Raw genomic sequence first — 19,581 nt, 5'->3', positions numbered from 1 at the left:
TGAAAATTCTGTCTTTAATTACTCACCCTCATGTCGTTCCAAACCCGTAAGATCTTTGTTCTTCTTCGGAACACAAATGAAGATATTTTTTGATGAAATCCGAGAGCTTTCTGACCCTGCATAGACAGCAACGGAACTACCACGTTCAATGCCCAGAAAGGTAGTAACGACATCGTAAAAATAGTCCATGTGACATCAGTGGTTCAACCATAATGTTATGAAGCTGTTCTTTTTTTTTGTGCGCAAAGAAAACTAACTAAATAAAGACTTTATTCAACAATTTCTTCTCTTCCGTATGTCTTCCGCTTTCACGAGATTACTACAGTGCTTGCGTATGGTGCTGCTGAGGCAGGAGCCGGCGTTCTGACGTAGAACACGCATGCGCTGCACCTTGTTTACGAGCAGAGGAAAGCACGCGCATGCATTGTCAAGTCAAGTCACCTTTATTTGTATAGCACTTTATACAATACTGTTTGTGTCAAAGCAGCTTTACAGTGTTAAAATGTTGTGTTACTCTGGATAATGGTGGTAGATGCTAACTCTGGAGAGAATATTTTTATTTTTTTGCGCACAAAATGTATTATCATAGCTTCATAAAATTACAGTTGAAGTAGTAATTTAGTTTAATAATTAAATAAGTTAATAATTAATAATATTTAATTATTAACATATTTTTATAATTGTAATTGCTTTATCAATCAAACACAAAGTGAGTTTTTATGCTGTAGCACCACTTAATTTCTTCATTTGTTTTGCCTATAAATCATGCAAATTTCATATACCTGAAAAAAAAGACTGGTCTATGCTTTTGCTTCAGAGTCTATCATGAACTTGTGTGAATTAACTAGTGCTAATAGGATTAGACTCCAAATTACAGGATTTAGTTTTTGTGTGCCAGTGTTTTCCAGGCATATAGTGAACACTGACCTTCATAAATCCCTCTGCCCGGTGTGATGGCAGAGTGCAGGCATAGCAATGCCCACAAATGCAATGTATTAAATGAAGGAAGTACACTGCAGATTTGTCCTTTAAAATGTTTAAAGAATGTTACACCTTGCACAGCTGACATTTCCGGGGAGCTATAGTTAGGGACATCTGCAGAAAGGCTTTATGGGTGAGAAGTTTTTACTGAAAGCTTCGGTGGAAGGCCATATCATTTTATTGACAACGTGAAAATAAAAGTCCCCGTCATCCTAGACTGTCACAGGATTTAGTGCTTTTAGAAGCTTCTACAGCCTCTTAGCCTTTCAATTTTCCATTTGGAAAAGTGCATAGTGAAAGGTATTTTGCAATAAAAAAAATATGAACAAGGTATTTTAGGCACTTCCCCTGTTGGTCTGTGTGTATGGGGGTTGGGATGGCAGGAGACTTAAGCCGGTGTGTAAGGGAACTGACCTCGGCGGCGATTGCAGGTGCAGTCACTAGAGCATGGTGCAACGGTGCAAGGCTCAGTTTGACCTTTAGCTGCAAACACACTTTATTTTTCACTCCCTGTCTCCTTGAGACACACGTAAATGAGCTGTGCTGACTTTAATTAATTCCAGGCAGCTCCTCCTCACAAGAGTGCATGGGAATCCTGCTTTTGTGACCCATGAAGTGAGCATCAGAATGGTTTCCACAACATCCCTGCTTTGAATTGTGGAATTATAAAGAAAAAAATAGAATGAGAAAGGGTGATGGTTTTTGTATGCATTTTGTAAAAAAATAGAACCATTTAATATCTCATTTGTTTCTCCTACACTGGAATGGGTCTTGTATGAGACTGTCTTGTTTGCTTTTATCCAGAGCAAAATACCCATTTTTATATGTTCATTATTATTACATTTAATAATAATTCAATTTAACAGTAATTTAATTTTATAATTTAAATTTTTTTTATTTAAATTATTTAAAAAATACACTACCATTCAAAACTTTGGGGTCAATATGATTTTAAAATATTAAATTAAATATTTTTATATTAATATTTTTATATCAAAATATTAAAATGAATACTAAGGCTATCGGCTAAGATGCATTAAATCATTAAAGTGACAATAAAGACTACAAAATGTATTTCACAAAAAATGTATTTCATATAAAAGCTGTTCTTTTGAACTTTATCAAAGAATCCTGAAAACAATGTTTCATGGTTTACACAATAATATTAAGCAACACAACTGTTTTTAACATTGATTAAAAAAATAAGAAATGTTTCTTAAGCTGCAAATCAGCATATTAGAAAGATTTCTGAAGGATCTTGTGACACTGAAGTCTGGAGTAATGATGCTGAAAATTCAGATTTGCAACACAGGAATACATTACATTTCAAAAATATGCTACATAATATATAACTAATTCTTTGAAATTGTGATAATATTTCACACTATTGCTGTTTTTACTGTAATCATAACAGAAAAGAGCATAAAAGACAAAAAATCAGTCTCAAACTTTTGAGTGGTTGTGTAATTTAAGAATTTTGTAATCCCCTGAAATAGTAACGAAAGCTACATCAGTGAAAGTGGTGAAAAACCTCATATTTTCTAACAAAAACCTGGAGAATAGTTGTCTATTTCTTCTTCTATCCATAACAATAGCCACAGACTTTCAGTTTTACACCAAGTTGGTCCTTAGTTTATTCACAGACAAGTCAGTGTTCAGCAGTAATGCCTATCAGGCAGGTTTGTCTGACGGAGGGAGAATGATGGTGGGCACCGTGGGCCCCTCGCTCTCCTCAGTGACCAAATAAGGGCAGTCTGCAGACTCAGTGCTTATGGAGGAGACAGGAGGCACAGAGTTGGCACAGCTCAGGCTGAGCGGAGCCTCCGGTCTCATTCATAACAAATCTGTCCATCAAATGCTGATGTCATGCTTATTATGTTCTGATGAGAGACAGGACATGCTATGTTAGGACTGTAGTGACTACTAAATCTATATTAGCTGTGCACAGAGGAACTTAAAGTCATACATCGTTAATGACATTATCATTTCTGTAATGTAAAAAGTGATGGGCAATTGTTCATGAAATGGAAACTCACCCTATGCATCTTATTGATCTTACATATATGTTTCATTTTTGTATATATGATTAAATTATTGCTTACATTTTTTTTTTTTTTTTGAGGTCATAATTTTTTATCAAAATATCATAAATTGATCTTCTGGTGAAACAACAGAGTGAAGTATGTCAGACTTCTCTAATCATTTAGTCCACTTAAACCCCAAACCTTTCTTACAATCAGTTGCTTGTGTTATGGTGTAACCCAATATATCCACGTTGATTTTTGACTTGAATAAAACCATTGCATGTGTACAGGTAATTTTATTTTATTTTATTTTTCCAAAAATATGCTGAATAAGAGGTAAAAAGATACAGTGTCAGCGCTTATCTTCGATGAGTTTTTTTAATGATGTGGTAAAAGTATGCTTGCTTTAAAATTGTGTTTTACAGTATAATGGAATTAGCAGTTTAGTTTTCTTAACATATTGCTTTCAGCAACCAGCATATCATCAAAGAAACATGGAAAAAAAAAATTTAGACCGTGACCTAGAAAGGAGGACCTTGAGAAAACATTGGTGTTAACGCAACCCCTGTTCAGCAATCTTAACCTTCAGTTGTAGATTAACTGGGAGGTTTTTCTTGAACTCTTTGAAGTCGGTTTATTCAGCTGAAACGCAATCTCACCTCTAAAACCTGAACCGCGGGCCTCATCTAGAACAATGGTAGGCCTACCGTATGTTGGTTGAACATGACTTATCATATTGCATTTAAAATGTGTGTTTGTGCATTAAAATCAAAGCTTGAGGTGGTCTTTCTGTGGGAGAGACGTGACAGGTTGTTGTGCGTGAGATTGCCTCTAAAATACTCTTTGAAGGGTCCTTGCAGAAAAGGTCGAGTGAATGAACATGTTGAATTTTCTTTGTTTTTTCAAGCTGACAGACACACTATTGAACGTTTAACTGAATAAACTTTTCTATAGCGTATGAACTTGCCGACTAATCTCTCCCACTCGTGAAACAACTACTATACAAACCTCCAAGGAGACTATTGAGTTCTTTTGGTGAGATTGGTTTTGAGTAGCTACTTTGACATAGTTACTGTATTTGTCATTAGGAGGAACAAAGCCTCTAGATACAGAACGAAATTTCACCTCATGTCTTTCCTCTAAGGTGAAGTGAATTCTGTTTCGCTGTGTGACAGAGAGCAGGCTTCGGTGAAGTCCAAAAATCTTTGTATTCTGTGAATCTCAAATTCTCTTTCATCAAAAGTGTGTTGACACAGCCAATTATTCTGCAAAATGTCGGGCTTTGAAGATGAGCCAGGTACTTCAGCTCAGATCTGAATCTTCTGTCATTCTCGGTTAATTTCCTCGATCTGACAGGGCTTCATCGAACTCATTTTCTTCAACCTTGAAGACGTTTTCACCAGTGGTGCTTGTTATGTTTCATAAAAGCAGCTCTCACAAATCTTTCAAATGAAACTGCATCATTGGAAAGTGTCTTGTTGTTGATCCATATTTGTCAAGCTTAGAATCTGAAACATCAGAGACGACACTCTTTTAAAGGGTATTTATTGAGTTATTTTACTTTTGTTTTGTGAATCTTCCTCATTGACCATGTTAGATGCTTGGATTGATGTTTTAGAATTATAGGTGTAAAAATACACAAAACAGGTGCTACTATCCAGCTTTACACACACGTACATTCATGTAAACTATAAAACACCCAGATGTGTACGTCTCACCCTTTGCATGAAAGGGAAATGGGGATAGTGGAACGTGACAGGTTTGCAGAGCGTGACAACTGGACGGTGGAGGAAGGAGAGGAGGAGTGTGTGGGGTGGGAATGGCCTGTGTTGCCAAAAGCAAACAAACCGCAGTCCACTGATAGCTCAGTACAAAGAAGCCAGAACAGGACAGACCTATAGATTGAAGGACAATATAGAAGGACAGACCTATAGATTGAAATCTCTTATTCTCTCTTAACATGCCAGCTGGACTGAACTGGGCAAATGACACATGCCAAATTGGGGGGACAGTGTGTGTGCAAGACTAGCCATTTCTTATTGAAACAGGAAGGATGTTGGACAGGACGTATCAATAGATAAACTATTAACGTAAAGTTAATTATGAAAAGTATGAGAAGGAGCTAGTTTTAAATGTATCAAATCTCAAATAGTAAAATATCTTAAAATAGTCATTTTCGCCTGATTAGAGACTTTCTCAGTTGTATTCGACAATTAAAATTATGTCATGCAGTATCAATGTCATGATAATACATTTTTATCAATATCAATTTTTGCATAATCTGTTGAACTGATGTTAAATCCATTCATTATTTTTAATGGATAATTATTATTTACTACATTTAATTTTGAATTTAAACAAAAAAAAAGAAATTATATTTAATCACTATTAAAAAAAATTGGTAATATAATAAATTATTATTATATAATGTGTGCACAAAATGGTTACTAAAGCTTACAGACAGGGACAAAAAGCCACAAAATTCCAATTTTGATTTTAATAAACAATAACATAATTGTACCTGAATTATGAATATTTAATTGAGCATAGATTGACTAGGCATGTTATATTTGTATATGTATTATATGTATATTATTTATTTTGTATAATAGTTGTGTCGCACATTTTATGCATAAAATGGTTACCAAAGCTTACAGACAAGCTCAAAATACCACACAAATCCAATTTTGATTTTATTGAACCCCATCCTGCATTTTCATAATTGTGTCTGAATTCTGAATATTTAATTTAACATAGATGGACAAGACATATTGCATTTTTCCATTATTTGCATCCCTACATGGGAAAGAAAGCCGTGTTTGTGTGTGTTTGATGTCTGTGTGCAGATTGTAACTGGTAGGGATGCCCTCCAGGAGCGAGCCTTCACTTTGAATCCCACTTCAAACACTGATGATAAAACAGACACAGATAGGAAGCAGACAAACCTTTTTATTTTAATTAGAAAAGAAGCAATTAGACCTGTGCTTCCCCTCACCGCTGCATCAGAGATTTTGACTGGTATCACACTGTTCTTGTTGAGATGAATAAGGTGCCCCATATGAATTGGAGAAGTCAGCTCCATTATACCTCAGTGGGCCATATTAAAGCTATCACTTCAAAGAGAAAGCCTTTGCATACTTCTTACAAAAATGGATAGAGTTAAGTCTAACTTTTGTACGTTTTTACCTGGATTGATATAGTCGCACAGCAAACAATTCTATCCAAGTCATTACCGTACCTTTGATACTAATCTTTACCTGACTGTATGTTCAATATGTTTCTTCTCTTTGCTCTGTAGGGGGCAACAAGCTGAAAAAACAACTTTTCCGGCTAAACTGGGCTTGGATCTCCCTGGAGAAAGAGTACTACCAGGTGGATGAGGAGACCAAGTTTCTGGAGGTGGTCTTGAGACGCAGAGGTTACCTTGGCGAAACCTCATTTGTTAGTAAGTGATGTTAGGAGAGTACTTAATTTCCCATCATGCACCACTGATATGATTTTATCAACAACAAAAAAGCCTTTCTTTAATGTTAAATAACTGTGATCTCTAATTTGCTGATTGGAGTCTCTATAACATCACTATTTTGGGCTCTTTGAACCTCTATTGATGTTGCTCCTCATGCTATCAGATTTGGTTGCTTGATATGCATTCTGCCTACATCCACAATTATAATACTAGTTTTTATGATTCATAAAAGTGGAAACATGGTTTTAAGACCAGCAACCCACATATCACTCAATTGCCAGTTGAGTTTCCACGGTCTGCAGAAAAAGCTTTCAATTCCTGGAGAGACAAGAACCTCACATTAGAAAAGTCATAGATCAAAGTTAAGCTATTGCATTACCATATGCAGATAAAAAGCACATAATTAATGCAAGGCAACTTCATTATGATAATTTTCTATTGTATTGATGAGATATGCTCATTTTATAATGACCTTTACTCTTTTATGCAGCATGTGGACTATAGCTTTACATCCAGACAACTTCATAATCAGAGTTTTTCTGGCACGAGAGGAGTTCGCCTGTTGCAAGAATCCAAGATTATTCTGTGCAGTAAAGAATCACTTATTTCATGGCCCTCCAGAATATTTGATTTAATCATAACCTTCTGCGGTCAAATATTTTGAATGACCACTAAACTTGTATAATGGACCTCTGACCCTGCTATATAATTACCTACATAGTTGTGCAAGTTTTATATCTCTTGTAGCGCTCCAGGGTCTCTTTCTTTATTTTGCAGTCATTTAATGATTGACTGTACAGTACCATACATATGTTCGGGGTCAGAAAGATTGATTTAAGTATTTATTTATTTATTTTATTTTATTTTATTTTATAATTTATTTAAAGAAATTTGTACTTTTATTCAGCAAGGATGCATTAATCTGATCAAAAGTAAAAATAAAGACTTTTACATTGTTATAAAAGATTTATATTTCAAATAAATGCTGTTAATTTTAACTATTCATCAAAGAATGTGAAAAAAGGTATCACAGTTTCCACAAAAATATTAAGCAGCACAACTTTAATATTTAAGTATAATAATATTTCACTGTTCAAATTTTTTTACTGTTTTTATTGTATTTTTTTATTTTATTAAATCAATTCAATAAGAGAGACTTTTTTCAAAAATGTAAAGAAATATTTTATCTCTCACTGAGATAAAAACCTCCCTGAAAGTCCATTCCGAAGGGAAATGAACATTTGAAGCTGAACATTTCAGCTTCTGGAATGAATGTATATAAGATTTTAAGCTAAATATATTCCTGTAGCCCAACTGGTAGAGCATGGCGCTAGCAACACCAACACCATGGGCTTGACTCCCAGGGAGCATCAACAGTTCAGTCATCACCAAGAGGGAGTTTTCCATTTACATGAGCTACAAACTAGCATGGAAAACACTGTAAAAACAAGGGTTACACTGTCAGGATCACGTGGACAGACCTCCACGAGCTCTGATGAAAAAGATGAATATTCCATCCACATGCTGAACTTGACCACCATTCCACAACTCACCTCGATTCCGGTCCAGGGCTTCTCGATAAGACGAGCTGCTGGCCCGCTGTTCGTCTGCCACTCGCTGGGCCTGGATCAGAGACCTTTCTGTATTGAAGTGGGGAGATGAGGAAGTCTTTGAAATGATGATTTTTATTCAGTTATTATTTTGATTTTCCACTCTCTCCCTCAGTTTCTCTTCTAGGACCGATGTTCTCTGAATAATTGCATTTTATATAGGCACGTGACCTGACATGCCAGGCCCCCCTCCTTTTTTGTGTAATATCAAAGCACTTCTTTCTAAATTTGCTTCAAATAAGTTATTTTCAAAAATAATTGTTTTTTTCTTTGGCAGCCCAATTTCTCCTCCTTTGCCAAAGCTCTTCACTGTGTTTCCTCCCAATCTGGTCTTTCCTCTGGCAGTTTTCCCCAAAAAATTATTCTTCCCTCTGATTTATTTATTTGTGGGATATATAAATATCTCATTATATTTCTGTGGTGGGAAAACAGTGTTGTTCGCCAGCTGACAATACCCACCTGGCACATGAAGCTGCTGGCACTGTACAAACCTTTGTCAACCCAAGTGGACAGAGATCCACCAGTGGGACTGTCAGGCTATGAGCATCTGATCTTCTGAGGGATGTGGAAGGACCAGCCTTTATAGTCTTGACTTTATTCTCTTTCCAAAGAGCAGTACACTGCACTCTTTGAAGCTTTTATTACAGAATGGTTGCGTCACGCACACTGCAACGTCTCTATATTGGCTGTTAACAAAGCTCTTCTGTGATTTATAGAAACACTGAAGAGGTGATATAAACAGTTGTCAATCCCTTGACAGTTGTCTTCATTTCAATCACACTGACCTGTACAGCAGCAGAAAAGACACTAACAATGTTTTTGTCAAATGTACATCTGTAAAACAGTGTTCTTTTCACTCAAAAGCACTAGAAAATATTTAATTATGGTATTTATTTATATTGAGTTTATTTGTGTAGTTCCAGTGCAAACACAATCTTAGCTTAAAGAGCAGGTCATATGGTATTTGGTCAGAAAACATTGTAATTTTCTCAGAATATACATTTAATATTAGAGTCATTTGCCAATGATTTCTAAACGATTCGTTCCAAGCAAGTTCGGAGCAAACCCCTCCCTTCCATAAACCTACTCTGCTCTGATTGGTCAGCTGGCCAAGCCTGTTGTGATTGGCACAGAGAGAAGTCCTTGAGCACGTTAGCGAGTGCTACCATTGAGAATGCACTTTGCATAAAACAATAATATTTTGAATTGTATTTCTGTGGTATCCTTGAACACAGCGTCTTCTCAACATGATGTAAACACACTAACTAGTCTAGCGGAAGTGTTTGTGGGCAGGTCAGATGGGGATTATGCAAATGTGTTACCCGGTGACATATACCGGTAACAGGCAAAAGATTTGAAAATATGACGACTCGTTAAGGCGATTCTGAATCGACTCCCTCTTTTGAGAGACAATATCTTTATTTATCATGCACTTTGCTAACGTGACTAACTGATGAAACAATAGTTTGTAAACCAAAATATGTCTACTGTAATGTTTGAAGAATGACAGACAAAAGACGCTGTCTTAACTTTTAATCAGAACGCAGAACAGCTGTATCACAGGCGCAGCAGCCTAACTAACTCGCTTGTTTCTCACGCATTAACCCTATAACTGCCGGTGCGGCAAAATAAACAGCAATTTCACAATGATTATAAGGTCTGTGCGCTACACTACATTCTTTATTATTAAATGAAGTAATTAGAACAACGTCAGTCTATGACGCTAGTGGCTGCAGTCTTTAGCCTCCTTGTTAGTGTGTCTGCCTCCCATGCCGGAGACCCGAGTTCGAGACCCACTCAGAACGAGGTGTGGCGGTGACGACCCGGGGGAGAGGGGTTACACATGCAGCAGTTTGTCAAATTGACACATGTATATTGTCACATGTACATCTGTAAAACCTTCTGTTCTTTGTACTCCAAAGAGCTAGATTTATTTAAACATTTATTAATATTTATTTATTCATTGTATTTATATATTTTGTTTTATTTTATTGAGTTTATTTGTATAGTTCCCATACAAAACAGTTATTTTATTTTATTTTATTTTTTTATCAATACAAAAACAATCATGGCTGAAAGACAAAAGAAACATTGTACATAGCATGAATTAAAAAAAAAATTAATAAAAAATTATGAATATAAAAACTACACAATTATCCTCTGTGTTACTTTTTTTTTACTAGAATTAATGTATTATAAACAACAGCATGTTAAAGTGCTTAAAGGGGTCATATGATGCTATTTCAATTTTTCCTTTCTCTTTAGTATGTGGAAAATAATGTGTTTTTTTAACCTTAAACCACATAAACACATTTCATTACACCAAATACACAAAATAATGCACTTTTTAGCAGCATCATATGACCCTTTAAAGTGTGTACAGCTCTGTGTTCCTGTACACTAGTGCTTAACCACTGTTATAAAAGACTTTCATTTGCTTACATTTCTGTACTTTACTTAACGTTTATTTACTCTTTCATTCTTAAGGTATTGGTACCAAAGATGGTACGGCTGAAAAGGACAAAGATTTCCGAGAGAAAGCCCAGAAACAAGTCCAGTTTAACCCGGGTCAGACCACTGCTACCTGGAAAGTGCGCATCTTGTCGGACAGCCTGTATGAGCAGTCCGAGACCTTCCAGATTGTCCTCTCAGAGCCTGTCATGGGAGCACTGGAGTTCTCAGAGGCAGCAACGGTGGAAATTGTTGACCCTGGAGATGGTGAGCTCACAAATAAATAAATAAAACCATGGGGATCCAGGTGGTGAGAATGGTTTAGGGTAGCTACAAAGATCAGTATGGGGGTTCAAATGCCAGCCTTTTTCAAACAAACTTCAAGTTTAAGCAAACAAATTCAACCAATCATTAGAAATGTTGATCGAACATGAAATATATTACTCAGTCTATTACTAAGTCTAATCAGTCTTATTCAATCTAAGAATGCTGGTATACAGTACCATTCAAAAGTTTAGGGTTGGAAAGATTTTTAAATGTTTTTAAAAGCAGTGTCTTATTCTCACCAAGGTTGCATTTATTTGATCAAAAATACAGTAAAAAACAAAACAGTAATATTGTGAAATATTATTACAGTTTTTTATTTTAATATATTTTAAAATGAAGTAGAAGCATTATTATTAGCATTATTATTTTGAAAAAGCTGCTTAATACATTTTTGGAAACTGTGATGCTTTTTTAAGGATTCTTTGATTAAAAGAAAGATCAATCAATAGAACAGCATTTATTTGATTTTGTAATTATGTCTTTACTATGACTTTTGATCAATTTGATGTGTCCTTGAATAAAATTATTGATTTCTTAAAAAAAAATATTTACTGACCTCAATCTTTTAGACAGTAGTGTAAATATTCGTAGATTTCTGATACAAATATCAGAATATCTGAACTGGCATCTCAAATGACAAATATTAAAGTCAGCATGAAATGTCATTTGCAACCTACTTTACTTCTCTAAGCTAAATTATTTCTGAGTGAAACAAAAAGAAAAAATGTAAGACAGGACTTGATTTTTATCAATTAGGAATTACTTGAGTTTTGAAAAAGTGGTTGGAGGGGAAGGATCGAAAAATAAGAGGGACTGACAATGTCAGCTGAAAAGGAAAGATTTTGATTTCTTTTTTTTTTCTTCTTGGGAATAACTTGCAATGATGAAACATTGATAACATGTATTAAGACAGTAAAATAGATCAATGTTTACTTTAATAGTACATTAATAAAATAAGAAATATTATATTTTCATTATACTTCATATGCTGAGTAAGTGTTACTTGTAGGGCAATGTAATAATTTGTGTTCGAGAGAAATAGTCCAACCAAGCAAAGGTAAGCCAGAAAATGTGGAGGAGTGTCGGTGTGGGCGGACATCACAGCTGTCACCCTTCTGTACATTGTAATCATAGCATAATATCTCCAGAACATCTGAATAACATCCTGGTTCCTCCTCATCAAAACACAGCAGCCAAGCCTCTGAAGTTATGGCAGGATTCACGGCTGATTTAGCAGGAGCAGTAACTTGGTTCTCGGATCTGACTGAATGAACGCTTTCTCCACAGATCTTACACTTAATACTACTTAAGATGGCAAAACTCACACCTGATTTCCCTAAAATCTTGTGCGCTCTTTACTGCTTTTACACTTACAAAAAGTAATTAAAGATCTATACTGTCACATTTTTCTTTTTTACTGTAATATTACCATGGTTGTTGTGGATATTGTATCATGGCATAAGTTGATGGTAAATATATGTGTGTGTATTATTTTTTAAATCACTTATTTGTGTATGTGACTTTTTACAAAGCATTATATTTTTAACTTGTTAAGATCAATTTCGATCTTCTCAATCTTTTTTTTCTGTGCTTACTTTAGAGGATAACATTACATAGTCTATTTGAGCTGGAGTGGAGAGATCGATGGAGAGGCACATAACACTGCAGTCACTGCGGCCTCATATGACATTTATCAGTTACAGAGATAAGCCTGTGTTGTTCCTTTGCACAAGGACATAAAAAACAACTTAATGCCACAGTCTGAAAGGTTAAATCTCATTTAATTATCTTCTGCCTCTGAGTGCAAAGAAAGCTTAATGCAGATTTGAACAAGGCATATAATCGTGTTTTTTTCTGATAGAAAACCCACATAGCTGTGTCCTTAGAGAGCTGCTCAGCCATATATTGTCTCGATAGTGCCTGAAAATCAAGTCTTATATGGATAAAAAGGATTCTTTTATTTGAAATGGTGACCATGAAGCTGGCAAAAGCTTTGAACCCACAGATACTCACAAAACTTTCATGCTGTCTTAAGTGTTTTCTACTAGGATTCATGTGTTTTTAGTCAATCCCAACTCGTCTGATAAGAGTTTTCATATATCTCCCACTATAAAACATCAGTGGTTGAGGATTTCTTATCGTGAAACTTGGGTCCGTCAAATTGTTATACAGTTCTGAACCTTTTGACAGCGACACTGAGCGATCAATCCCACATTAAAACACAGTAACAGTACTTAAGTTAAACATGTATTTTTAAAAGGTTTGAAACTTTGAGGACTAAAATGTCAAGCTCTGACAGAACTTCAGATCTGAAGTGCAACTGAATCCACCTGGACTCCTCACACAAATGATGATTTCAGTAATTCTCTTCTTTCTTTGTCTATAAAGTTTTATTTTACATGCATTTATACATTTATACTAAATGTGATCGTTGCTTTTTGCCCTAGAATCCACAGTGTTCATCCCCTTGGCTACATATTCGATTGAGGAAGATATTGGAGAACTTCTGATTCCTGTGCGAAGATCCGGAGATGTCAGTCAAGAGCTCATGGTTGTCTGCTTCACACAACAAGGTGAGTTATGAAGCTTAACTTAAAGGCATTTCCATTCCTCACTAACCAATTCCAACTTCATGAATTTAAACTTTCAAGCTCAGCAGATTTCTTCAACTACATTTTTAAACTTTCAAGTGCCGTTTATCTCTGACTAAACCCGTGAGATTCAATTTGAATGCTCAAAACTTCCTCTAATCTTCCCTTTATCCTCATCCGTGAAGGTACAGCCAAGGGCACGGTTCCCACCACAGTGCTTTCTTATTCTGACTACATTTCTCGACCTGAGGAACACCACAGCGTGCTGCGTTTCGATAAGGGGGAGACGGAGAAGCATTGCCGTGTGGTCGTCATCGATGACTCACTCTACGAGCCAGAGGAAAGCTTTAATGTCACCCTCAGCATGCCCATGGGCGGCCGTCTGGGTCAGGAGTTCCCCACCACCAGAGTCACCATTCTGCCTGATGCGGATGATGGTAAGGTGCTTCACTGTGTTGGATGTGTTTGACTTGTTTAGCATGCTTGCTTTTTATATTTAAGTTTCGTAATGATTTACCAAGAGAGCAAGTGTAGTTTGAGTTTGATGAACAAAATCAGGCAAATTATCCAGTGGGATTCAGTTCTGCTGTGCATAGTGGAAAATATAATTGCAAATATAATTTATAAGTTTGTAACAGTTGCAGGACTTTGTGAGTGGGATTTAACTTAATCAGTTGTGTTTTGGACAGTTTAACTTCTGCACACCGAAGACTGGAGAATTCTTAATCTTAAGATATTTATGAGCTTTCTAAAGTTTGTTTAGGCAGGTATTCTTATAAAACAAACTATTCTTTTAAATCTTTGGAGCACTAGCAGGCTAAGAGATTTTTTTTGACAGGTGCTTCCATTCGAGGCAGCAGTCTGGGAAGCTGTCGGAAGCTTTGTTTTAACACAGTCCCGTAGCGATCTAACTCAGAAATTTGAAGGCAAGATCACACTGAATGTTTAATCTAAATTCATAGGATTTATTGAACACCACAGCAAACCTTGAAACAATTTTCCAGCCATAATTCATGAAGTATGAAAGCAAAGAATGGTGCAGTCTCACCTTACAGTGGGGAGAATGGATTATTTTGTCTGTAGAGAGATAGTTATTATTCCAATATGGGGTTTTGGATTTCTTTCTTGCTTTTTGTGCTCGAAAGAGCCACCTCTCTGAAACTTTCAGAGTGAAGTGTAGCTTGAAAAAATGATTTGTAGGAAAATTGTCATTTAATTCTGCTGGGAAACAATCAATGGTTTCTGAAAAATTAAATTGAATTAAGTTTTTATGTTAAAACAAATTGTTAATTAAATAAGGCTTTTCCCATTTTTTAGGCCAAGTAAAAAATATTTAAATTTTATTCGTAATAAAATTAAAATTCTTCTAATAAAATTACAAGAAATTCTAGAAAATCCTATATTAAAATTAAAATCATCTACTCACATGCATGTTGCTCAGAATATTTCTTTTTCATACAATGGCATTTATCAAATTTAATAGATTTCACTGACTTTTATAATAATACATAAAACAGATATGTTTGAAGAACAGAAATTAATATGGGGTTCAAGCAACATGATAAAGTTTAGATGATCATATGATTTTGTTTTTTTTAGGTGAACTGTCCCTTTAAGAAAAGATAATTATTAATGACCTGATTAGAAGAATCCAAACCTTTGTCCTTTTCTGAGTTAATCTTTACACAAATTAGTAGTTTTTAATGATAAACAAAACATAACAGAACCGGACATGTATATTTTATCCATAAGTATTTTTAAAGTTTGATTTGATCTAATATGACTTTAAATGTGCATCAAAATCAGGGCTATCCATTGTGAAGCTGAAAGCTGTCCTCAGGCGTGTGCATGTCTATGGTGCGCATATGCATCTGTGCCCCAGAAAGCACTTTATCGCTCATCTCCAGGTGTAGTTACAGGTGCTGTTCTCTATCATATCTCCCCACGGTGCCTCTTTGTTCAGCAACACCTCCAGGCCTCCCCTCCCCTCTCCAGAGGCCGATGCTTATCCTGCACAGACAGGGTAGACTGGAAGTAAAAGATCCAACAGAACTGCTGATTTTTAAATTTCTACCTACTAGGGGTTGCACCGAGTAATCGACTAATCGACTTCAATGCTCTGCCATGACGCTATAAGCTTGACGTCGACTAGTCGCTGGTCCTATAGAGGGTGCAACAAGATAAGAAATCTTTGAAGGACTTCCACATTTACGCTCAGTTACAGTTAAAATGACAAATAAATGCATACTCACACAAGACGTGTGATTATATTACTGGGTGCTCGAAATTGAACAGGAGAATGCACGTTTTAAACATCTTATTGTACAGGTAAGTTAATCGCCGTTCTAATCTAATGCGCTGCTGCACTGTAACGCACACACATAGGCTACAGACAGTAGCGCGTACATGAGTCATTCAGCACAGAAATGTATTGTCAACACTGTTCTGTGATTTCTCAATAAAATAGCTTAGAAACTGAAAAGTTCAAGCATATATTTCTTAATAACTAAATTCCACAGCTTCACTACTAGTAGAGACGCTGCCAGGTAGAATTAATTCAGACACGCAATCACTCTCACTAATGCATTCATATGAATGTAATCTTTACTGTGCTGCTTTATCTGTATCTGATTTAGAATGAGCAGAAATCTGTGAGAAATATAACGACCCAAAGACAAAAGAACTGATAAAAATTAGCTGTTATAGGAGCAATAGCCATGTGGGCAGCGCTGTGTCATATGCCATAGCTGTGCACAAGGTGTTTATCACAGCTCCAGACTTATTTGTTCATTAATGACGTCATCAGCGACTAGTCGACTTCGACTCGACTCGACTTTCATCACATAAAAGTCGACTTTAAAAAATCAGAAGTCGTTCAACCCCTACTACCTACATGAAACTCAGATGGGAAGAAAGAGCCCTCGAGTTTGTGGGAGATCTGAAATCTATTTCCATTTACGCACACACGCGCACAAGCCAGAAGAAAAATCTTTGGTGAATTCAATTTACTCAGTTTGCTTTTGATGTGTAACAGCGTTTGAAGTCATTTGGTTTTATACAAGCAAATCTTTCATTAAAAATCTCATGAAAAACAAAACATTGGGGAAATCAGATGATGGACAGCTTATGGATTGAAGCTCTCCTATCTCTGGGCAATTGAATCGTGGATAGCTTGCGTTTATTACTATTTATGGCAGCGTTTTATGTTGATAAAAGTGTTCTTCTTTTTAGAGGACAGAGGTTTGCATGCCTGAAATTCCCAACAGTTGGTCGCCGCGATGTAATTGAAACTGTTGCGTGTCCAAACGCCGTGTTTGAGACTCCAGGGTCAGCTCTGGAGGTGTCAGCACAACTGTGGTGCCACACTGATGTCTCTGTCAAGATTTTTATGCGGGTGGACTTCATGGAATCTTTTTCAATCTGTAACCCTGTCCAGAATGTCACCGAGCCATTCCAAATGTCAGGAAAGTGAAATACTGACAGGAAGCATTTGGAGATCAAGTGGTTGAAATAGTGATGGTTCCATTTACTGACTTTTAGATGATAATTCACTATGTCTGCTGATGATAGATAGATAGATAGATAGATAGATAGAGCAGTATATATATACCCTATATAAATATAAACACAAGGTGGAGGACAGCACTGCCGTGTAGAAACCGGCTTTGTTTGCATCTTCATTGTTATCTTGTTTTTCCAGTCCAAATGACGCATACACCTGAAACCTGATCGACTGCTTTTAGAAAAGACACCTCCATGTCAGCTTATTGAGTGCCACCTACTTAGAATACTCAGAGCACGCACAGACAGCAACAACACTGGGTAAAAATAGTCTGCTTAGACTGGACTTTACTGCAGTGGGTTAAAGATTTTCATCAAAACCAAAGTTTGTTGTAGCAAATTGGCAAGTTTGTTTTTTCTGTTAGACAGACAGATAGACGTAGATAGATTAAATTATAGATAGAACCATAGACAGACAGACAGAACAATAAAAAGAGAGAATGATAGATAGACAGACAGACATAGCTAGAATGATATAATGACAGACAGACAGACTGAACAATAGACAGTAAGAATGATAGACAGAACAATAGATAGACAGACAGAGCAACAAATAGACCAATAGACATAGAACAATGGAAAGACAGATAGAATGACAGACAGACAGATAGATAGTTGGATGGATAGACAGATGGATGGATGGACGGACGGACGGACGGACAGATAGTATTTGGTTTCCTATCCAGGTGGGGACTTTCTATTGATTTCTGTTGTTTTTATGCAGAGAGAACGGCATGTTCTGTTCTCTGCCTTTACCCCTAAACCTAACTCTCATACAGACCTTTGAAGGTTTTACTCTCCTTCTATTTGATTCTCACAAGTCTTCTGTAATTGTATTGGTAAGAAGAATCAGTTGGCAACATCCTGTCTAGGAAATCTGTGTGTTGATAATGAGTACGGTAGGACGTGTTCTTGCAGGCTGGTGTAATTGCCACAGGATACGGCAAAATTCACCCTTGCATGCGTTGAGGAAGAACGTCTCGGTTACGTATGGTAACTTTTGGCGTAGGCCAGGGCTTCACAAGAGGACCAGCTACTGCTACTATGGCACTACCCAATGAGTAAGACTGGATAACACTGGGAAACGTACCCGTTTTACTTGGAACAGGGACGTTACGGAAGCTCCAACATTCTCGAAGGAGGTTTCGGAAGCAATACACATATGAACATTCCTTAGGTGCATATGGAAGAATGGAGGTGATTGTAACCCTCTTGGAATGGCAGAAGTCTGCCGGGGAAACACGGGCTCAAGGCTATACCGTGGACTTTACACATATGGGATCCACTTAGGTCTTACATATGGAACCCAGCCTTCTACCGGTTCTCGAGGATTCAACGAGTGAAGGCCTGGCGCCGGACGCTCCGCCACATCTGGCTGCCGAGGGGACGGAGGAACTCAACAGGGTCTACTATATGGACTCTCTGGAGTGGTTTTTGCAACCGGTTTTTGAAGACGGGGCCCCTCAGTGCTTCTACCCATTTGAGGTGAGAACACAGGAGAATACCGGCTCCACACGAAGGCTATAGAATCTAGCGAACGTGTTAGGGATCGCCCAGCCCGCAGCTCTACAGATATCCACCAGCGAGGCGCCACGAGCCAGCGCCCAGGAGGATGAAGCGAGATCCCAATTCGTCGGTCATCCGACGTGACGTCGAGAGTGACCGACTGAAAGGGAACCGCGTTGTGAGTTATTGTAACTGAAAAACAAGAGGATACTTGTGCCTCAGGATCAGGCTCACTAATATACTGATTGATGTCAGGCTGTGAATATGTGCTGGGCTAATAAAGCTATGATTATGGACCACTTGGAGAGAGAGATGGGAAGGGAGGATCCGGAGCGAGCAAAATGAGTATAGGTGGCTGTCTGTCTGGAGCCTATTATTAAGATCCAGTCTTCCAATTCTGGGTCAGAATGGAGGAGACAAGGTAGATGTTCTGTGGAGAAGTTGGTGATTGTTAGGTCACATTTCCTTCGTTGTGTGTTTGTTGTTTCCCGGCTATACATTAATTGAAGTAATATTTTGTCAACAATAACAAAAATTATGCTTCAAGGTAAATTTGAAAGGGACAGTTCACCCAAAAATGCAAACAGTTGATGGTAGCCATTGACTTCCATAGTATGGAAAAAATATAATGGCTACCATCAGCTGTTTGGTTACTAGCATTCTTCAAAATATCTTCTTTTGTGTTCAACAGAAGAAAGAAACTCATACAATTTTGGACCAACATGAGGGTGACTAAATGATGAAAGCATTTTCATTTTTGGGTGAACTATCCCTTTAGATCATTTTAAATTAATACATAAATTTGACTCAAAAATATAACAAGAATAAAGAAAATGTGACATTAATCAGATATTGAAAATGTAAAAGGACATCAAAATCTACATGTTTCATATTCATCAATCATCCTTTTTTTTCTTTTGAACACAAAAACTTGCAGCTGAAACTGTGGCTGAAATCTTTAATTTGGTCTCTACAGTACATGCATGTCATTTTGTAAACGGTAATAAGCAGTGGCAACATAATATCGGCAATCACAGATTTAGCATTGTCAATCACAGCAAGCA

At 36.8% G+C, this 19,581-nt stretch overlaps 1 protein-coding gene across 1 annotated transcript in view; it reads left to right on the top strand.

Annotated features, from left to right (window-relative positions):
* The window catches only part of LOC107683412 (FRAS1-related extracellular matrix protein 2-like), a 77,669-nt gene that overhangs the window by 37,506 nt on the left and 20,582 nt on the right, over positions 1–19,581 (top strand). Inside the window, exons 3-6 of the mRNA XM_016479469.1 lie at positions 6,304–6,450; positions 10,569–10,799; positions 13,307–13,432; positions 13,636–13,887. Of these exons, the coding sequence (XP_016334955.1) occupies positions 6,304–6,450; positions 10,569–10,799; positions 13,307–13,432; positions 13,636–13,887 (756 nt within the window). The remainder of the gene's footprint in view (positions 1–6,303; positions 6,451–10,568; positions 10,800–13,306; positions 13,433–13,635; positions 13,888–19,581) is intronic.

The sequence above is a fragment of the Sinocyclocheilus anshuiensis genome, unplaced genomic scaffold (assembly GCF_001515605.1).
Source record: "Sinocyclocheilus anshuiensis isolate Anshui unplaced genomic scaffold, SAMN03320099.WGS_v1.1 scaffold1170, whole genome shotgun sequence".
NCBI classification, from domain to species: Eukaryota; Metazoa; Chordata; class Actinopteri; order Cypriniformes; family Cyprinidae; genus Sinocyclocheilus; species Sinocyclocheilus anshuiensis.
Note: the sequence above shows the minus strand (reverse complement) of the source record. Positions and strands in the feature narration are given on the sequence as shown.